This window comes from Oncorhynchus masou, chromosome 24 (genome assembly GCF_036934945.1).
Source record: "Oncorhynchus masou masou isolate Uvic2021 chromosome 24, UVic_Omas_1.1, whole genome shotgun sequence".
NCBI lineage: Eukaryota > Metazoa > Chordata > Actinopteri > Salmoniformes > Salmonidae > Oncorhynchus > Oncorhynchus masou.
Window position 1 is genome coordinate 61286780 of NC_088235.1, and position 17402 is coordinate 61304181.

Sequence of the window (17402 nt, forward strand, 5' to 3'; positions counted from 1 at the left end):
TAAGTAATGAATCAAATGATTCCTGTTTGTGTTCAGAGAGAGGGCCCTTGGTCCTGCACACACACACACACACACACACACACACACACACACACACACACACACACACACACACACACACACACACACACACACACACACACACACACACACACACACACACACACACACACACACACACACACACACACACACACACACACATCATTGATTAATTGAGCCACTTGTAAAAATCTAAACAGAAACTGTCATTTTTGCAGCTGGTATGTTGTGAAATATATTCTCTCCCACAGTCATGATCAGTGAAGATCTAGCTAGCTATGTTCTAGTGAGTGTGTGTCTTGTTCAACAGAGGACCGCAGGACCAGGGACCTATGAGCCTTCCTGGCAAATGGGTCACCACATACCATTATCAAATACTTTTGTTTTGCCTAAATACATTTTAGACATACGAACCAGGGAAACCAAAGGATATTCATCCGCATTGCAATGCTGGTTAACTAAGGGCTGGATTCATGGCCAACCCAACAACGAATCACCTGGATGGGCGTTTGATTTCCATATGTCTTTCACAGGACCTTCTACATTTTTTAAATGGGTTTTATAGTAAAGACATTCATTTCAGACACATACGGAGACAGAGGGTTTCGCTCGCTCAGATGCTTTATCTTATAATTTGTGTGTCTTTCTGTCTGTACTTGTCTCGGTCAAATAAATGATCAATATTTAAATATTTTATTTGAACGGGCAAGGAGGTGCGGTAGGGCGGGCCAGGCCCCTTAAGGCCAGCCCATAATTCCAGCCCCAGCTGGATTCAATCCGTAGCGCCGAAGAACAGCGTTACAGCCAAATTGCGTCCGCAGAGACTGCAGTCACGGCAAACGCTGAGTACGTCAGCTCAATCGAAAATCACCTTCAATTTTCAACTGAGCTACAACGTTGATCTTCAGCGCTACGGATTGAATCCAGCCCTAAGTCCTTCTGCATACCCCACTCGCTTTCTCACTCTTGCTCTGCTGGCAGCCTGTCCTGCAGGCTGTTTTGCTTCCACAGTATCTGCTCTGCTATGCACTCGTGAGTGAGGGGGGAGGACGCAGTTCAGTCATCCATCACCTGCACATAACAGTAGCTTAGTGCGGCTTGCTGCACATTCAATATTAGAAGAGCAGCCAGTGTGACACACTAAAAAGGCTATTCTTACTGTCTATGAGCAAAACAAACACTTGGGATAATGTGGACACAGGTTACACTGGCATAGACCTTGATAAGAATCAGACCTGTGGAGAGTAGGCCAAGTGGTTGTGGGGGTTTATACAACAGATCGTTTTTCAGTCCTGGACGCTGATTGGCTGAAACCACATTTTCATTATAGTCTTGATTGTGGGAATAAGCAGAGAGAAAATGCTCTCCTCTCTGTGGAGCTATGAGAGAAAAAAAACAGGGAGGGCATCATTTGAGACGTCACTCTGTGCGTCTCACTAGTTCCATTTCCTTGTATTGATATCAGTTCACAATGTCTGTATTCTCACAAATATCGCAAACATATCCCTAACGTCATTATCTCAGCACATCAGTTTAAACCTCCCAACACCTCACTTACTTGTCTTCAACTAGTGACACATACAAGTGGCTCAAGTGGTTCAAGAGCAGGGCTCTTATTTCCGTTTCCGTTATTTAGGGGACCAAGGAGCACACTTCGAGGCTGACAGAAAGACTTGACTATTAACATGGGCTACAAGCCTGGTACCGTAAGTACTATGTGGTATCTGAGAATTTGCGGTGGGTGCATCATTGCGCTAGGCTGTGGTCAGGGGACACTATAGCCACTTGTAACCTAGTGGTTAGAGAAGCGGGCAAGCAACCCGGAGGGTTGCCGGTTTAGATGGAGAAAATCTGGTGCAGAGTGAGTCGGCAACCGGAGGGTTCCTGGCGTTATCCCAGATACCTTCGCCTGCTGTTGTGCCCTTGAGTAAGACACCTGACCCCTACAATTCCCCCAGGGGCGCTGCATTGTTGCTGTCCAATTGCTTCCAGTCAGTTGGGGTGTGGGGTGTGAGCATAAAGACACATTCTTCTCTGTTGCTTCTCAATAAAGTAGGCTAGATCTTATCTTATAATCCTTCATGGTCAGTGGTCACCATAACAACACTCTGGTCTGTAACATATGGCCCCATAGTGATAATTTAGCACAGCCCTTCTCTCACGTCCTGCATCGATGAAAGACGTGGGCTAGGCTGACCCTCTCTCCCTCTCGCTCCTTGTCTCTTTCTATCTAGCCCCCAGTTACCCCTGGTTCGGACATGCGCCCCTGATCTTGTCCACATTCTGATTGTGCCCACAGTTTCAAGCAGCTGAGTTGTCTGGGTTCCAAAACTAAGTTGTTGATCAATAGTATTCTTGTAAAGTTAACCTCCAATCAGATATCAGACATACATGATGTAACCTCTGCTTCTCAGAAGTGAGACAATGAGGGTTGGAGAGATAAGAATACTGACTTCCAGGGCCTCCCGAGTGGCGCAGCGATCTAGGGTTTGATCCCAGGCTGTGTCTCAACCTGCCGAGACCGGGAGTCCCATAGGACAGCACACAATCGGTCCAGTGTCGTCTGGGTTAGGGGGAGGGATTGGCCGGGGGGAGGCTTTACCTGGCTCATCACGTTCTAGCGACTCCTTATGGCGGGCCGGGCGCCTGCATGCTGACTTCGGTCATCAGTTGAACAGAGTTTTCCTCCGACACACTGGTGCGGGTGTTTGGAAGCGCGGTTTGGCGGGTCATGTTTCGAAGCCCACCGGGGAGTTGCAGCGAAGAGACAAGATCGTAATATCCCGAAATGAAACAACTTCCTAAGACAACGTGGAGAAACTTCTTGCATACAGTTGATAAGAAGAGTCCGTTTGGGGGCTGGGCTGCCCTACAATGGCGTTAAAATGTGTATATCTGTCCACTGTGTCTGCATTGTCACCAGAATTCCTAGTCCCTCCCTGCATGCACATTATTGGACAGATATTCTTTTAAAATAGTATTTAATTATTTATTTAAAAAAAACATTGATGCCACATGTCAATGGTTTCACACGTTAATGATTTTAGAAGGCTACGATGATTTAAACGATTTCACTGTCCAGATAAAATCTAAATCAAATCAAACTTTATTTGCCACGTGGGCCAAATACAACAAGTGTAGACCTTACCGTGAAATACTTACTTACGAGCCCGTAACCATCAGTGCAGTTCAAGAAGAGTTTAAAAAATATTTACCATGTAAACTATAGTAAAAAATAATAAAAAGTAGCACAATAACGAGGCTATATACTTCGGGTACCGGTACAGAGTCAGTGTGCAGGGGTACAGGTTTGAGGTCATTTGTACATGTAGGTAGGGGTGAAGTGACTATGCGTAGATAATAAGCAGTAGCAGCAGTGCACAAAACAAATGTCTACACTTGTAAGACATCCAGACACAATGGGTTCCTGACCACCTCTTGAAGTGATCAGGAAGATCTGATCACAGTCAGATCACAATGTGTCTTTTGATTGTCTACACCTGTCTAAAAATGTGGGCACAATCAGAATGTGGACAAGATCAGGACAAAGGATGTATGCTCGAACCAGGTATAAATGGGGCTAGTGAAAAAAGGATAACATCTGATTGACCCAGGTTATACCTGCTCTCCAAAATAGCAAAATAAATTAAATCTTAGAAAAGGTACATTTTATTACAAGAAAATGTGATTCTATTGTCTACTAATAACTTGACATTTTGTGATCTCGAAAAGCCAAGGGAAAGAGATAAGCTTGTTAAATTGATCACATTCTAAACTCCATGTAAAATCCTCTTCAGGGTGGTGACAGGTGGGTCAGCTGCAGCCCAGGTTTATTGTGGGATGAAATCACTCACTTTCATTAGAAATGATCTGGTGTCAACAAGGCCATCTAGGCAGAACAGGCAACTCAAACATTACCTATTGCATTTCTGGGACCTTGTGATTTCCGGAATAGCTCAAATAATTCAGGAGAATATTGGGAGGGACCAAGCCATGATAGTGGATGTTTTGAAAGTCCTCTTATCCTTATAATTGGCAGCTTTGAACAGGAAGTGGTCCGGCATCAAACCGAGTGGGTCAACATTTTTTGACTATTTGTGTTTTCCAATGTTTGCTGTAAGGACATTTGTCCTGAATTGGCTTATACCAGATCTGGAGAGACAACAAGTATCATTCGTCACTCCAATCCACCTCACTCTCAATGTTGATGAACCCATAGCGCCAAACGAGCAACAACAAACTTTGTTTATTGGCAATGCATTGAACCAAGATGGCTGCCCGACCTAAACTTGCTTTTTTTTAGGGTGAAAGAGGTTGAGGAGTCAAGGGTCAGGGCTGTACAGCAGATCTCCTATGTGGAGTAAATGTTGCTGCAAATGTTTTTACGTTAATCAAGTGATCTGGATACACTCATTGTGAAGAAGGTGGATTTTGTAGCATTTATAGCCACAGTTATTAATTGTGTTGCACAAGTGTCCAAGAAGCAAGACATCACTGTGTCTGTAGACAAAACGTTTTGGGGGCTGTAAGACGGTAGAAGCACTGCAAGGACTACTGTCACCAGAAAATGTCCCGCACTCATAGGATCCTTCTGAGCCTGTGTAGGGGCCTGATTAGAATTTTTGATTTTAACAGAAAAGCAAGTTGATTTTGCTTAGTTTAACTATACTTTAACTTTGGAGTGCTGTTCACTTATGTCCTCTCCGGCAGGGTCATATACACTCCCATCGACCCGACACCACTGTGTTGACAGCTGGCTAAACAATTCAGAAGGCAGCATGACACCAAGGTGGGCGACCAGGTATCTTTTTACCATGTCATTAACAGCTGTGATAGGCTGACATTACAGCTCTCTTAAATGACCTATAAAAGTTTTATAAGCTTGAATATGCTGTTTTAGTGAAACAAAGGGTCATTGTTTATCCTGTAATGGGGCTGGCATGATGTTTGGCACATGGACGAGGACCGTGGCTGTTTAAGGGCGATCAGGTGAGTCGGACTGGTGAAATACAAACTGGGGGCAAGGTTGGTGATAGCTCTGCTGCTGTAACTCATTTACGCTAACTGGCTAACCTCAAACATTATCAAGAGGAATTAGTTACAATTGGAAATCTGCCTCTTTAATGGCTGCCGCCTTTTATGTGTCAACATCGTTATAGAATGCATTGTTAGGTCGCCGGTTCCTTTGCTGATCATTAAAGGGATATAACTATGTAGGTTTATATGAAAAACCACACCAATGACCTGCCATAATTGCCCTCCTGGCCTAAAGTTATCCCTGTGTACTGAAATTCAGGTTGCCACACAGAACCTATTGTTAGCGTCCACTCTATTAACTTCCCTCTGCCCTACAATAACCCCCTGGAGTTTGGCAGTCTCATAGGGTTGCTCCCTTTTTGTCCGGAACACCACCTCACATACAGCACTGTACAGTGCTAATCATAGAAATAAAATTACTAGAACTGGCAATTTGTTCCATGAACGGTGGACCCGCAGCCACATTGAGTGTGCCCTTGAGGGTACAGTCAAATTGCAGTTCAGGGGTTCTTTACCAGTTCTAGTAATTCCATTTCTATGGGGCCAAAACTCTTGGCAAGCTTTATATGAAACGATTGAACAGTTTTCTAAAATGTTGGTATCACAAGCGTTATAACGTTTTGTTACCTTGGTGTTACCGTGGTAGCGCTATACTGTGCAACAGTACTTTGGGCACTATTATGTTTTCCTCTGCAGTCAGTCCAGTTGTTTCCCACTCAGCGACAACAACAAGATCCATCACACTGTGTGTATGTGGAATCAGATGTAAGGCTGTTATTATACATAGCAAAACGTTACTGGAGCGTGCATTAAGTTACAACCTACAGCATACACAAGATCTCTGAACAGAGCCCTCTGTGTGTTGAAATCACAAAGCAGTTACGTAGTACTTCTAGTTGAGTATAAATTGAGGCTTAGCCACCTCTGAAGCACCTCTGAATGCAAATGCCTGATCATATTGGACTGGAGAACGCAGAATAGCTTACTATACAGGGATACACTGGCCGTGTGTACAGTGCCTTCAGGAAGTATTCATACACCTTGACTTATTCCACATTTTGTTGTGTTACAGCCTGAATTCAAAACTGATTAAATATGTTTTTCTCACCCATCTACACACAGTACCCCATAATGACAATGTGAAAACATATTTTTTGAAATGTTAGCAAATGTATTGAAAATTAAATACAGAAATATATGATTTACAAAGTGATTCACACTCCTGAGTCAATAGTTTGTAGAAGCACCTGGTGGAAAGCAGACTGAACAGGTTTTCCTCTAGGATTTTGACTGGGCTTAGCTCCATTTTGTTTATTTTTTACCCTGAAAAACTCACCAGTCCTTAAAGATTACAAGCATACCCATAACATGACGCAGCCACCACTATGCTTGAAAATATGAAGAGTGGTACTCAGTAATGTGTTGTATTAGATTTGCCCCAAACATAACACTTTGGATTCAAGACAAAAAGTTAATTGATTTGTATTACTTTAGTGCCTTGTTGCAAATAGGACGCATGTTTTGGAATATTTTTTATTCTGTACAATATTGTGGAGTAACTATAATGTTGTTGATCCATCCTCAGTTTTCTCCTATCACAGCCATTTAACTCTGTAATTGTTTTAAAGTCACCATTGGCCTCATGGTGAAATCCCTGAGCGGTTTCCTCCCTCTCCGGCAACTGAGTTAGGAAGGTCACCTGTATCTTTGTAGTGATTGGGTGTATTCATACACCATCCAAAGTGTACTTAATAACTTCACCATGCTCAAAGGGATATTCAATGTCTACTTTTTAATTATTACCCATCTACCAATAGGTGCCCTTCTTTGAAAGGCTTTTGAAAATCTTTTTGTGGTTGAGTCTGTCTATGAAATGCGATGCTCGACTGAGGGACCTTACAAATAATTGTATGTGTGGCGTTCAGAGATTCAGGATTCATTCAAAAATCCCGTTAAACACTATTATTGCACACAGAGTGAGTCCATGCAACTTATTATGTGATTTGTTATGCACATTTTTACTCCTGAACATACAGTGCCTTCGGAAAGTATTCAGACCTTTTGACTTTTTCCACATGTTGATATGTTACAGCCCTAACCTAAAATCGATTAAATAAATACAAATCCTCAGCAATCTACACACAATGCCCCCGAACGACAATGCGAAAACAAGTTTTTAGAATTTAAAAAAATATATTCAAAATATGAAACAGAAACACCTAATTTACATAAGTATTCAGACCCTTTGCTATGAGACTCTAAATTGATCTCAGGTGCATCCTGATTCCATTGGTCATCCTTGAGATGTTTCTACAACTTGATTGGAGTCCAACTGTGGTAAATTAAATTGATTGGAAATTATTTGGAAAGGCACACACCTGTCTATATAAAGGTCCCACAGTTGACAGTGCATGTCAGAGCAAAAATCAAGCCATGAGGTGGAAGAAATTGTCCATAGATCTCCGAGACAGGATTGTGTCGAGGAACAGATCTAGGGAAGTATACCAAAACATTTCTGCAGCATTGAAGGTCCCCAAGAACACAGTGGCCTCCATCATTCTTAAATGGAAGATGTTTGGAACCACACCAAGACTCCGAGAACTGACCGCCCGGCCAAACTGAGCAATCGGGGGAGAAGGGCCTTGGTCAGGGAAGTGACTAAGAACACAATGGTTACTCTGACAGAGCTCTAGAGTTCCTCTGTGGAGATGGAAAAATCTTTTCTCTGCAGCACTCCACCAATCTGGCCTTTATGGTAGAGTGGCCAGACGGAAACCACTCCTCAGTAAAAGGCGCATGACAGCACACTTGGAGTTTGCCAAAAGACACCTAAAGAATCTCAGACCATGAGAAACAAGATTCTCTGGTCTGATGAAACCAAGATCAAACTCTTTGGCCTGAATGCCAAGCGTCACGTCTGGAGGAAACCTGATACCACAAACCTGGTACCAGCCTCAGACAGGGGCGAAGGTTCACCTTCCAACAGGACAAAGACCTTAAGCACACAGCCAAGACAAGGCAGGAGTCTCTGAATGTCCTTAAGTGGCCTAGCCATAGCCCGGACTTGAACCTGATCGAACGTCTCTGGAGAGATCTGAAAATAGCTGTCCAGCAACACTCCCCATCCAACCTGACAGCGCTTGAGAGGATCTGCAGAGAAGAATGGACAAAACTCCCCAAATACAGGTGTGCCAAGCTTATAGCGTCATACCCAAGAAGACTCACGGCTGTAATCGCTGCCAAAGGTGCTTCAACAATGTGCTGATTCAAGGTTCTGAATACCTAAGTAAATGTGATCTCTGTTTTAATACATTTGCAAAAATGTCTAAAAACCTGTTTTTCTTTGTCATTATGGGGTATTGTGTGTAGATTGGTTAGGAGATTTTTATTTTTTTTAATCAATTTTAGAATAAGGCTGTAACCTAACAAAATGTGGAAAAGTAAAGGGGTCTGAATACCTTCTGAAGGCACTGTATTTAGGCTTGCCATAACAAAGGGCTCGAATACTTATTGACTCTAGTCATTTCAGCTTTTCATTTTTTAAATTAATTTGTAAAATTTCAAAAAACAATTACACTTTCACATTATGGGCTATTGTGTCTAGGACAGTGACCATTTAATCCATCCAGGCTGTAACACAACAACATGTGGAAAAAGTGAATACTTTCTGAAAGCACTGTAAAATGTTTTAGATGTCACGTAGGCTAATTATTCAGTCTGGACTGGCTGGGTGATGAGCAGAACTGCCCTGAGCCCTTCATCAGCTGATGTCATCCTGAGAGGCTTTGCGGCAGGCTGGCCCATTCATTAATCTGTCTTCTTTTACCAGCCTTGTCCTGACTGAGCTACATTATAGATCACTTCACATCCGCACGGATTAGGCCAGGGCTTTTTATACTTCTCCTTGGGGTCCGCCAGCCATTCCATTCCAAGCTAACACATGACTCAACTTGTCAACTAATTATCAAGCCCTTGACTAGTGAATCAGGTGAACTAGTTCAAGGCTACAACAACATAGTGAGATGTCTGCTGGTCCCCGAGGAGAGATTCGAAAACCCCTGGATTAGGCCATTCATCTTCCATACACCAGCCCGGCGCAGGTGTCACACACGGGCTAATGAGGGGATGGACAGGGGGAGTGAGTGGTGGAGGGTAATGGAAGTAGTAGAGACAGGGATTGGAAGAAAATAGTGACAGTGGGTGATCTATCTATCATGAACATAAAAGACATGCATGTGGCTTTTGATCATGTGTAGTAGGCCTATGTGAAACAGAAAGACTTTGATACGCTTTAGTCATAACTCTATCATGGGGTGTGAAAGGGTTAATAAATTGTGCATGCAGAGAGGGGACTGGGATGCTTCTTCTTGAAACAGAAATCAATGTAGAACACAGAGCCATTGATTACAGCAGCCTATGTTGCCAAACAGACTAGATTTCTCTCCGCTTCCCCCGTTACTCAAACACGGGATGGCTGCTAGGCAACCAGGCCACATCACATAAGGTGGAGAAAGAGGAGAGAGATGGAGGGATAGGGAGTGAGAGAGACACAGCAATGGCGAGGGAGAGCAGAGAGAAAGGAGAGAGAAGATACAGAGAGAGAAAGAGAATAGAGGAGAGATGAGGTAGTGAGAGAGCAGAGAAAGAGAGGGGGTTGTGAGTTTCATGGCAGTAACTGCGCTGGCAGTATTACATAAGATAGCAGCTCGAGTCCCACTGCCCATATTAATGTGGTTAGGCACTGGGAAGTGATGAAGATTAGTCACAAGTGACAAGACAGATGAAGATGCACAATCCCACAGTGATTTAAGTCATTGTTTATGAGGACAAAGATGGACAAATGCATTTAAAACAACACACACACACACACAATGAATTGTAATATTAATAATACAGAAATATACAATACAAACAACCAGTGATTTGAACATAATGTATTATGTCAGTTACATACACAGGCTGAAGGCTCTCAGTCAATGAGAATAAAAGGGAATGATACTATAGGAATGATCCCTGAGAGTGGATGTATACGGTCTGTATAACAGTGTAGTGGATGATTACAGTCTGTATAACAGTGTAGTGGATGATTACGGTCTGTATAACAGTGTAGTGGATGATTACGGTCTGTATAACAGTGTAGTGGATGATTTATGGTCTGTATAACAGTGTAGTGGATGTATACGGTCTGTATAACAGTGTAGTGGATGTATACGGTCTGTATAACAGTGTAGTGGGTGTATACGGTCTGTATAACAGTGTCACCATACACTTGACTTGTCCATGAGTGCATGTGAGCGATTATTATGAGTGCATAGACATAGATAAAGATGAAGAGAGTAGATAAAAGGGAGAGGGGGACGGGAGGAGAGATAGAGAGCAAAAAGAGTGAAAAAGGGCAAGAGAAGATATATTGCACCAATTTGCACGTGTAAATGATCATACGCGTGCGCGTGTGTGTGTGTGTGTATATATATATATATATATATATGTATGTGAGTGTGTAATACAGTAGTACCCTCTGTCTGCTCCTCACAGCTCGCGGGGTATGATGGTGAAGGGCCTGATGGGACAGGAGGACTCCAGTTCCAGGGCTGTGAGGAAGCAGTCTGGAGCCTGGCTGCTGCCCTGTGACTGCAGGGCCTCCCCCAGGCCGCTCCACGCCTCGTGGGACGTGCTCTGGGCCTGCACCGCATCCCGCAGCACCTTCTCCCCCAGACCCACACGCCCACATCGCACCAACAACTGGCCCTGAGGAAGGCAGGAAACAGGAATAGGTGAAGTGAAGTGAGTTTGAATGGGGGATAAGCGTAACGGATGTGAAACGGCTAGCTAGTTAGCAGTGGTGCGCGCTAAATAGCGTTTCAATCTGTGACGTCACTTGCTCTGAGACCATGAAGTAGTGGTTCCCCTTGCAGAGGGGCTTTTGTGGAGCGATGGGTAACGATGCTTCGTGGGTGACTGTTGTTGAGGTGTGCAGAGGGTCCCTTGTTCTCGCCCGGGTATGGGCGAGGGGACGGTCTAAAGTTAAACTGTTACATAAGTAATTGAGAGATTACAGAGAGAGACAGATGTAAGATCTTATTTTGATCACTCTTTTGTTGCAGGAAATGCAAACGTGTGGTGTTGTCAAGATTTAAAAAAGTTTCTAAAATGTGTAATTTCCACTTTAAAAATGTCAGACTTGATTTGATCTTATGAAACATGTATCAACCCCTACTAAAAATGTCCATTAATTATAATCCACATAATAATAATAATTCACATTTCCTGTTGCTGCAGGATTATTTTCCTGCTGTAGCAAACTGATTTAAATTAAGATCCTACATCTGTAACTTTGGATATAGCTAAACCATAGATGTGTTTGAATACGTTACTAACATACGACATACTTAATGAGTATATACTACATACTGTAACGACCCTGGGTTAATAAGCCGGAAATCGACCTTCCCGGATGAGCATGCTTTTGCGGCACAGTCGATAGCGCGCCAGATTTCGGGCTAGAGGGTCGAGGGTTCGAGACCTGCTCCCTGGCTGTTTCATTACAGTACTATTAGGTCATTTTAGTACTGTAAATTGAACAGTATCCTTTCAGTTGAGCGTACTAGCACTTCGCCGGTCAACCGGAAGTTGATGCTGTTGCTATGCTACCTTGCTAGCTAGTTAGCGTAACAAATTACTAGTTAGACATTTCAGGACTTCGGGTGTGTTCTTAAATTCAACCTGGAGTGCCAGAGTGCGCTGGTAAATTGAGAGTGTTGTCAGATTTTCAGTTTGTAAATTCAGAGCGTTTCGCTCTCAGAGCTCTCTGGCCGAGGAGTAGGGTTGATTTAAGCGTTCTGACCTTACAAACGGCAGTCAAGCACTTAAGCTAACGTTGGCTAGCTTGCTAGCTACTTCCAGACACAAGTGAGAGTGACCACTGACCCTTTTACAGCAGAGCTGGTTAGGCAGTTTTCATTTTATCCACACAAACTGTTTTAATTACGCTTTTTTGCCGACGTTAACTGACACCGGCCATATTCAACCTATGTTGAGCGCTCGTAAATTAATTATTCTGTGATCTGGTACACTCAGACGAGAGTGCTCTAAAATTGGAGTAGATAGCCAGAGCGAATTTACGAAAGCACCCGAATGAATGTCATTGAGAATACACATGACTATACCATTTAGCTAAGATTGACGGGAATAACCAAGTCAATAAACATTGGGTAGTTAGTTAGCTAGCCTATAGCTAATATACTGGGACGTTTGCTGTATAAGTAGCCAACTAACGTTAGGTAGCTAACTAACATACCGGTACATACTGCTGTAATGATATGCTATGTGGTTCGTAAGGACATCGTAGCTAACAAATTGTCAGCCAACATAACGTGTAAGGTAACATAATTTAAAAGTAATTACTTTATTACATTGCTCAACATTTTGTTAACATTTGTCATAATTAGTTAAAGCAATGAATCAAATTTGAAAACGATGTGAAGCCACGCCCGTTTCCCGAAGAATTGCATTATGGGCCCTAAAGTACGGAAAGAGTGTCCTCTGCGTGTATACTTCATATTTTGGCGAATTTAATACGACATCCGGGAACTTTTGGCATCCTAACTATATCCATACTATGACTAATAAGCATACTATAAACTCAATTCACGTCACAAATAGTATGGTTAGTATGAGTATTTGAATACAGCTCATGAGAACCCTCTGACACTAGACATAGCGTGTCAGAGGGGCACTAAGGGCACATTTGGGTCTTAATGGGACATACAGAAAAACAGGGGAGGGGAAGCCATGTCCAGCTGCCTAAGAGGATGAGATGTTGCTAGTTAAAGCTCCTGTTTGTCCCAACTCTTCCTTTGCACAGGTGTGTCAGGTGATTGCAGCCAGAGGCATTTCTAGAAAGGATGGGATGTTTGTGTGATGAAGATGACTGCTCCCTATGTGTTACTTTGTGTCGGTGTGTGTGTTTGTGGCTGTGTGAGAGGGCAGTAGTGGTCAGCCCAGCGCGACATGTCTCTTTAAAACTTCTCTCTGTGTGTCTCCAGAGTCCAGCAGCGTAACGGTATCACACAACCGACCAAAGGCATGAACACACACACACAGCCTCCAGTGCAGGGCTTGCCTGAGGTCAAACAGGCGAGTCTTGTTATGCAGGCTCTGCTCACAAGCCCCAGATTAATTGGGCTGAAACTCAGAGAGCTGTCTAGGGGCTCTGACGCAACCTCCAATGAGGATGCTCTGCTCCCTCTGTCTCTCAGTCTCCGAGTTCCTCTCTGATGCAACTCCAGACTCTCTCACTCCTTTTCCTACAGTTGTTACTGTATACTCTCTATGCTACTGACCAGAACTGAAGAAAAGACGGAAGGAGATCTTAGGTGGGGTGCAGAGACAAAGTGGAAGATACAGTATCACACGGTGGGTGTATTGCCATTGTTAAGGCACTGGCGTCCTCATCACCTCACATTGCCAGCGGGTCTTTGATCTATTCGTTGCCATTCCACTGCCCTACTGTCACCAGGATTTATGGGAAATAACCACCCAAGAGTCGGTTCTGAAGTTTCAATTCTTCCATTCTTTGAAGTTTCTGGCGCACGCAGTGAGGCTTCACCACTGTATTTCCTCTCCTCGGGGGTTTACATGATGATGCCAAGTCTAATCCTCTTAGGTCAATGGTTCAAGGAAATAAACACCCTATACTGCGCCGTAAACAAGGCAGAGGAAAACAAACCCTGTGTTTAGAGAGGGGAGAGAGCAGTAAAGAGAGAGCGAAACAGAGAAAGATCGAGAGATAGGAAGAGAGCGAGAGACAGCAGTAGAGAAATTGAAGGACAACCAGACAGAGCGAGAGAGTAAAAGACAGGCAAAGAGGGCCCTGTGCCAGTAGTATGTATCTGAGGCTCATCCCCTTGATGCCCTGGTGGCCCGGGCCGTGACCCAGCGTGGCGCCCCACACCTGAACCCACTAATCCTATCAGAGATGTGGTGGCGATGTAATCCCTGCCTGCCTGGTTGAGCTGGCAGAGCTGGGCTGAGAGTGAGCGACGATTACTTGGGCCCTGGCCTTGCAATGTCCTATTCCCAAAAAGCCCTATTGCTGGGAGCCTTAGTTATCCCTCAAAGCCCTCTGGTAGCCCTATCTCCCCTCCCCGTCTCTCCGCTTGCCCGCTTGACCCTAGTCTTGCCAGATTCAGGGCGCTCAGGAAAAGGACTAACCTGCTTGTGACCTGACCTGACTCAGGGGAGCCAACCGATATGAGACACCTTATGTCAACACTACACAAGCTGAACCAGCTAATCCAATCACTAAAGTACACACCCATTCAGCTAACGAGAGAAAGATGGGGGAGGGGTGGGAGAAAGCGAAAGAATGAAAGAGAAAAACAAAACAAAGAAAGAACGAGAGGGAGGGAGAATGCAGAGAGAGGGAAAAAGAGGTGAACACATGCACAATGGCGAACAGGCACAAGCCAGCTCCCCTCCTCCTATCTTTCTCTCTAGCTGGTTATCAGAGGTATTGCTCAATAGAATATATTTCCCTGGTTGCTAGGCAATCCCATAAAGCGCCCGAGAAGGAGTGAAGTGTTATAAATAATGTATTTGCATTATCAAATGAGCTGCCAGCCACCCCCATCCAGAGAGAAGAGAGACCGAGAGAAAGAGAGAGTGGGGGGGGGCATTGGATCACTGAAACGCAATTCATTCTATGAGATGAAGTGATTGCCCTTGACCGTACATCTGTATGCGTCTGTGTTGTGTGTCTGCATCCATCTGTGAATATATATGTGTCTGTGTGAGTAGAAGAAAGGAGAAAGAGACAGAGAGGAAGAGAGCTGGTTCAGTGAGAAGAGGCCTATGTGTAGCTAACTGACACAGTGCTAAGCAGCAAGCAAAACAGAGGAGAGAGGATGCAGAGGTGCTGGGATGTGGAGGACATTGAGAGCTGTGGTGAGAATCATTTAAACAGCAGAGTCAGGAAGAAGGCAGGGCAGGGAAGATCAGCTCCACTGGCTTCCCAACCCAAGCATCACTATCCATCCTAAAATACACCCAACCAACTGGCCCTGGGGATGAGTCACACTACCTACACCGGAGGTTTACATACACTTAGGTTGGAGTCATTAAAACTAGTTTTTCAACCACTCCACACATTTCTTGTTATAGTTTTGGCTTGTCGGTTAGGACATCTACTTTGTGCATGACACAAGTGATTTTTCCAACAATTGTTTACAGACAGATTATTTCACTGTATCTCCATTCACACTAAATTGACTGTGTCTTTAAACAGATTGGAAAATTCCAGAAAATGATGTCTTGGCTTTAGAAGCTTCTGATAGGCTAATTGACATAATTTGACTCAATTGGAGGTGTACCTGTAGATGTATTAAAAGGCCTACCTTCAAACTCGGTGCCTCTTTGCTTGACATCATGGGACAATCAAAAGAAATCAGCCAAGACCTCAGAAAAAAAATTGTAGACCTCCACAAGTCTGGTTCATGATTGGGAGCAATTTCCAAATGCCTGAAGGTACCACGTTCATCTGTACAAACAATAGTATGCAAGTATAAACACCATGGGACCACGCAGCCGTCATACCGCTCAGGAAGGAGACGCGTCTCCTAGAGATGAACGTACTTTGGTGTGAAAAGTGCAAATCAATCCCAAAACAACAGTAAAGGACCTTGTGAAGATGCTTGAGGAAACAGGTACAAACGTATCAATAGGCTTGCAAGTCGAAGAACACTATCCCAACCATGAAGCACGGGGGTGGAAGCATCATGTTGTGGGGGTGCTTTGCTGCAGGAGGGACTGGTGCGACATCAGTCAGGAAGTTAAAGCTTAGTCGCAAACGGGTCTTCCAAACGGACAATGACCCCAAGCATACTTCCGAAGTTGTGGCAAAATGGCTTAAGGACAACAAAGTCAAGGTATTGGAGTGGCCATCACAAGGCCCTGACCTCAATCCTATAAAAACTTGTGGGCTGAACTGAAAAAGTGTATGCGAGCAAGGCGGCCTACAAATCTGACTCAGTTACACCAGCTCTGTCAGGAGGAACTTATTGTGGGAAGCTTGTTGAAGGCTACCCGAAACATTTGACCCAAATTAAACAATTCAAAGGCAATGCTACCAAATACTAATTGAGTGTATGTAAACTTCTGACCCATTGGGAATGTGATGAAAGAAATAAAAGCTGAAATAAATCATTCTCTTAAATTATTCCGACATTTCATATTCTTAAAATAAAGTGGTGATCCTAACTGACCTAAGACAGGGAATTTTTACTTGGATTAAATGTCAGGAATTGTGAAAAACTGTGTTTAAATGTATTTGGCTAAGGTGCATGTAAACTTCTGAGTTCAACTGTACATACTTTACACATCAGTCAGTCACATACACTTTACACGTCAGTCACACCCACACACACAGACACATACTTTACACATCAGTCACACACCCACACCAACACACACACCTCATGTTCCTGTGGCTGGTGGTGTGAGAACAGAGTATAGGACTGACAAATAGTATAAAGACCTAGTGAATCTAATAATACTGTATAGGTCGAGTGAGTCTAATAATACTGTATAGGCCGAGTGAATCTAATACTACTGTATAGGTCGAGTGAGTCTAATAATACTGTATAGGCCGAGTGAATCTAACACTACTGTATAGGTCGAGTGAGTCTAATAATACTGTATAGGCCGAGTGAATCTAATACTACTGTACAGGCCGAGTGAATCTAATACTACTGTATAGGCCGAGTGAATCTAATAATACTGTACAGGCCGAGTGAATCTAATACTACTGTACAGGCCGAGTGAATCAAATACTACTGTACAGGCTGAGTGAATCAAATACTACTGTACAGGCCGAGTGAATCAAATACTACTGTACAGGCCGAGTGAATCTAATACTACTGTACAGGCCGAGTGAATCTAATACTACTGTATAGGCCGAGTGAATCAAAAACTACTGTATAGGCCGAGTGAATCAAATACTACTGTATAGGCCGAGTGAATCTAATACTACTGTATAGGCCGAGTGAATCAAATACTACTGTACAGGCCGAGTGAATCAAATACTACTGTACAGGCCGAGTGAATCTAATACTACTGTACAGGCCAAGTGAATCTAATACTACTGTACAGGCCGAGTGAATCTAATACTACTGTATAGGCCGAGTGAATCAAAAACTACTGTATAGGCCGAGTGAATCTAATACTACTGTACAGGCCGAGTGAATCAAATACTACTGTACAGGCCTAGTGAATCTAATACTACTGTATAGGCCGAGTGAATCTAATACTACTGTACAGGCCGAGTG

At 43.6% G+C, this 17402-nt stretch overlaps 1 protein-coding gene across 3 annotated transcripts in view; it reads right to left on the minus strand.

The window, feature by feature from the left end:
- Positions 1–9880: 9880 nt before the first annotated feature.
- The window catches only part of LOC135512430 (tetratricopeptide repeat protein 7A-like), a 43344-nt gene continuing 35822 nt past the window's right edge, over positions 9881–17402 (minus strand). For all 3 annotated transcript variants that reach the window (XM_064934454.1, XM_064934453.1, XM_064934451.1), the window contains exon 21: positions 9881–10827. In XM_064934454.1, the coding sequence (XP_064790526.1) occupies positions 10609–10827 (219 nt within the window). In that variant the 3' untranslated portion in view covers positions 9881–10608. The remainder of the gene's footprint in view (positions 10828–17402) is intronic.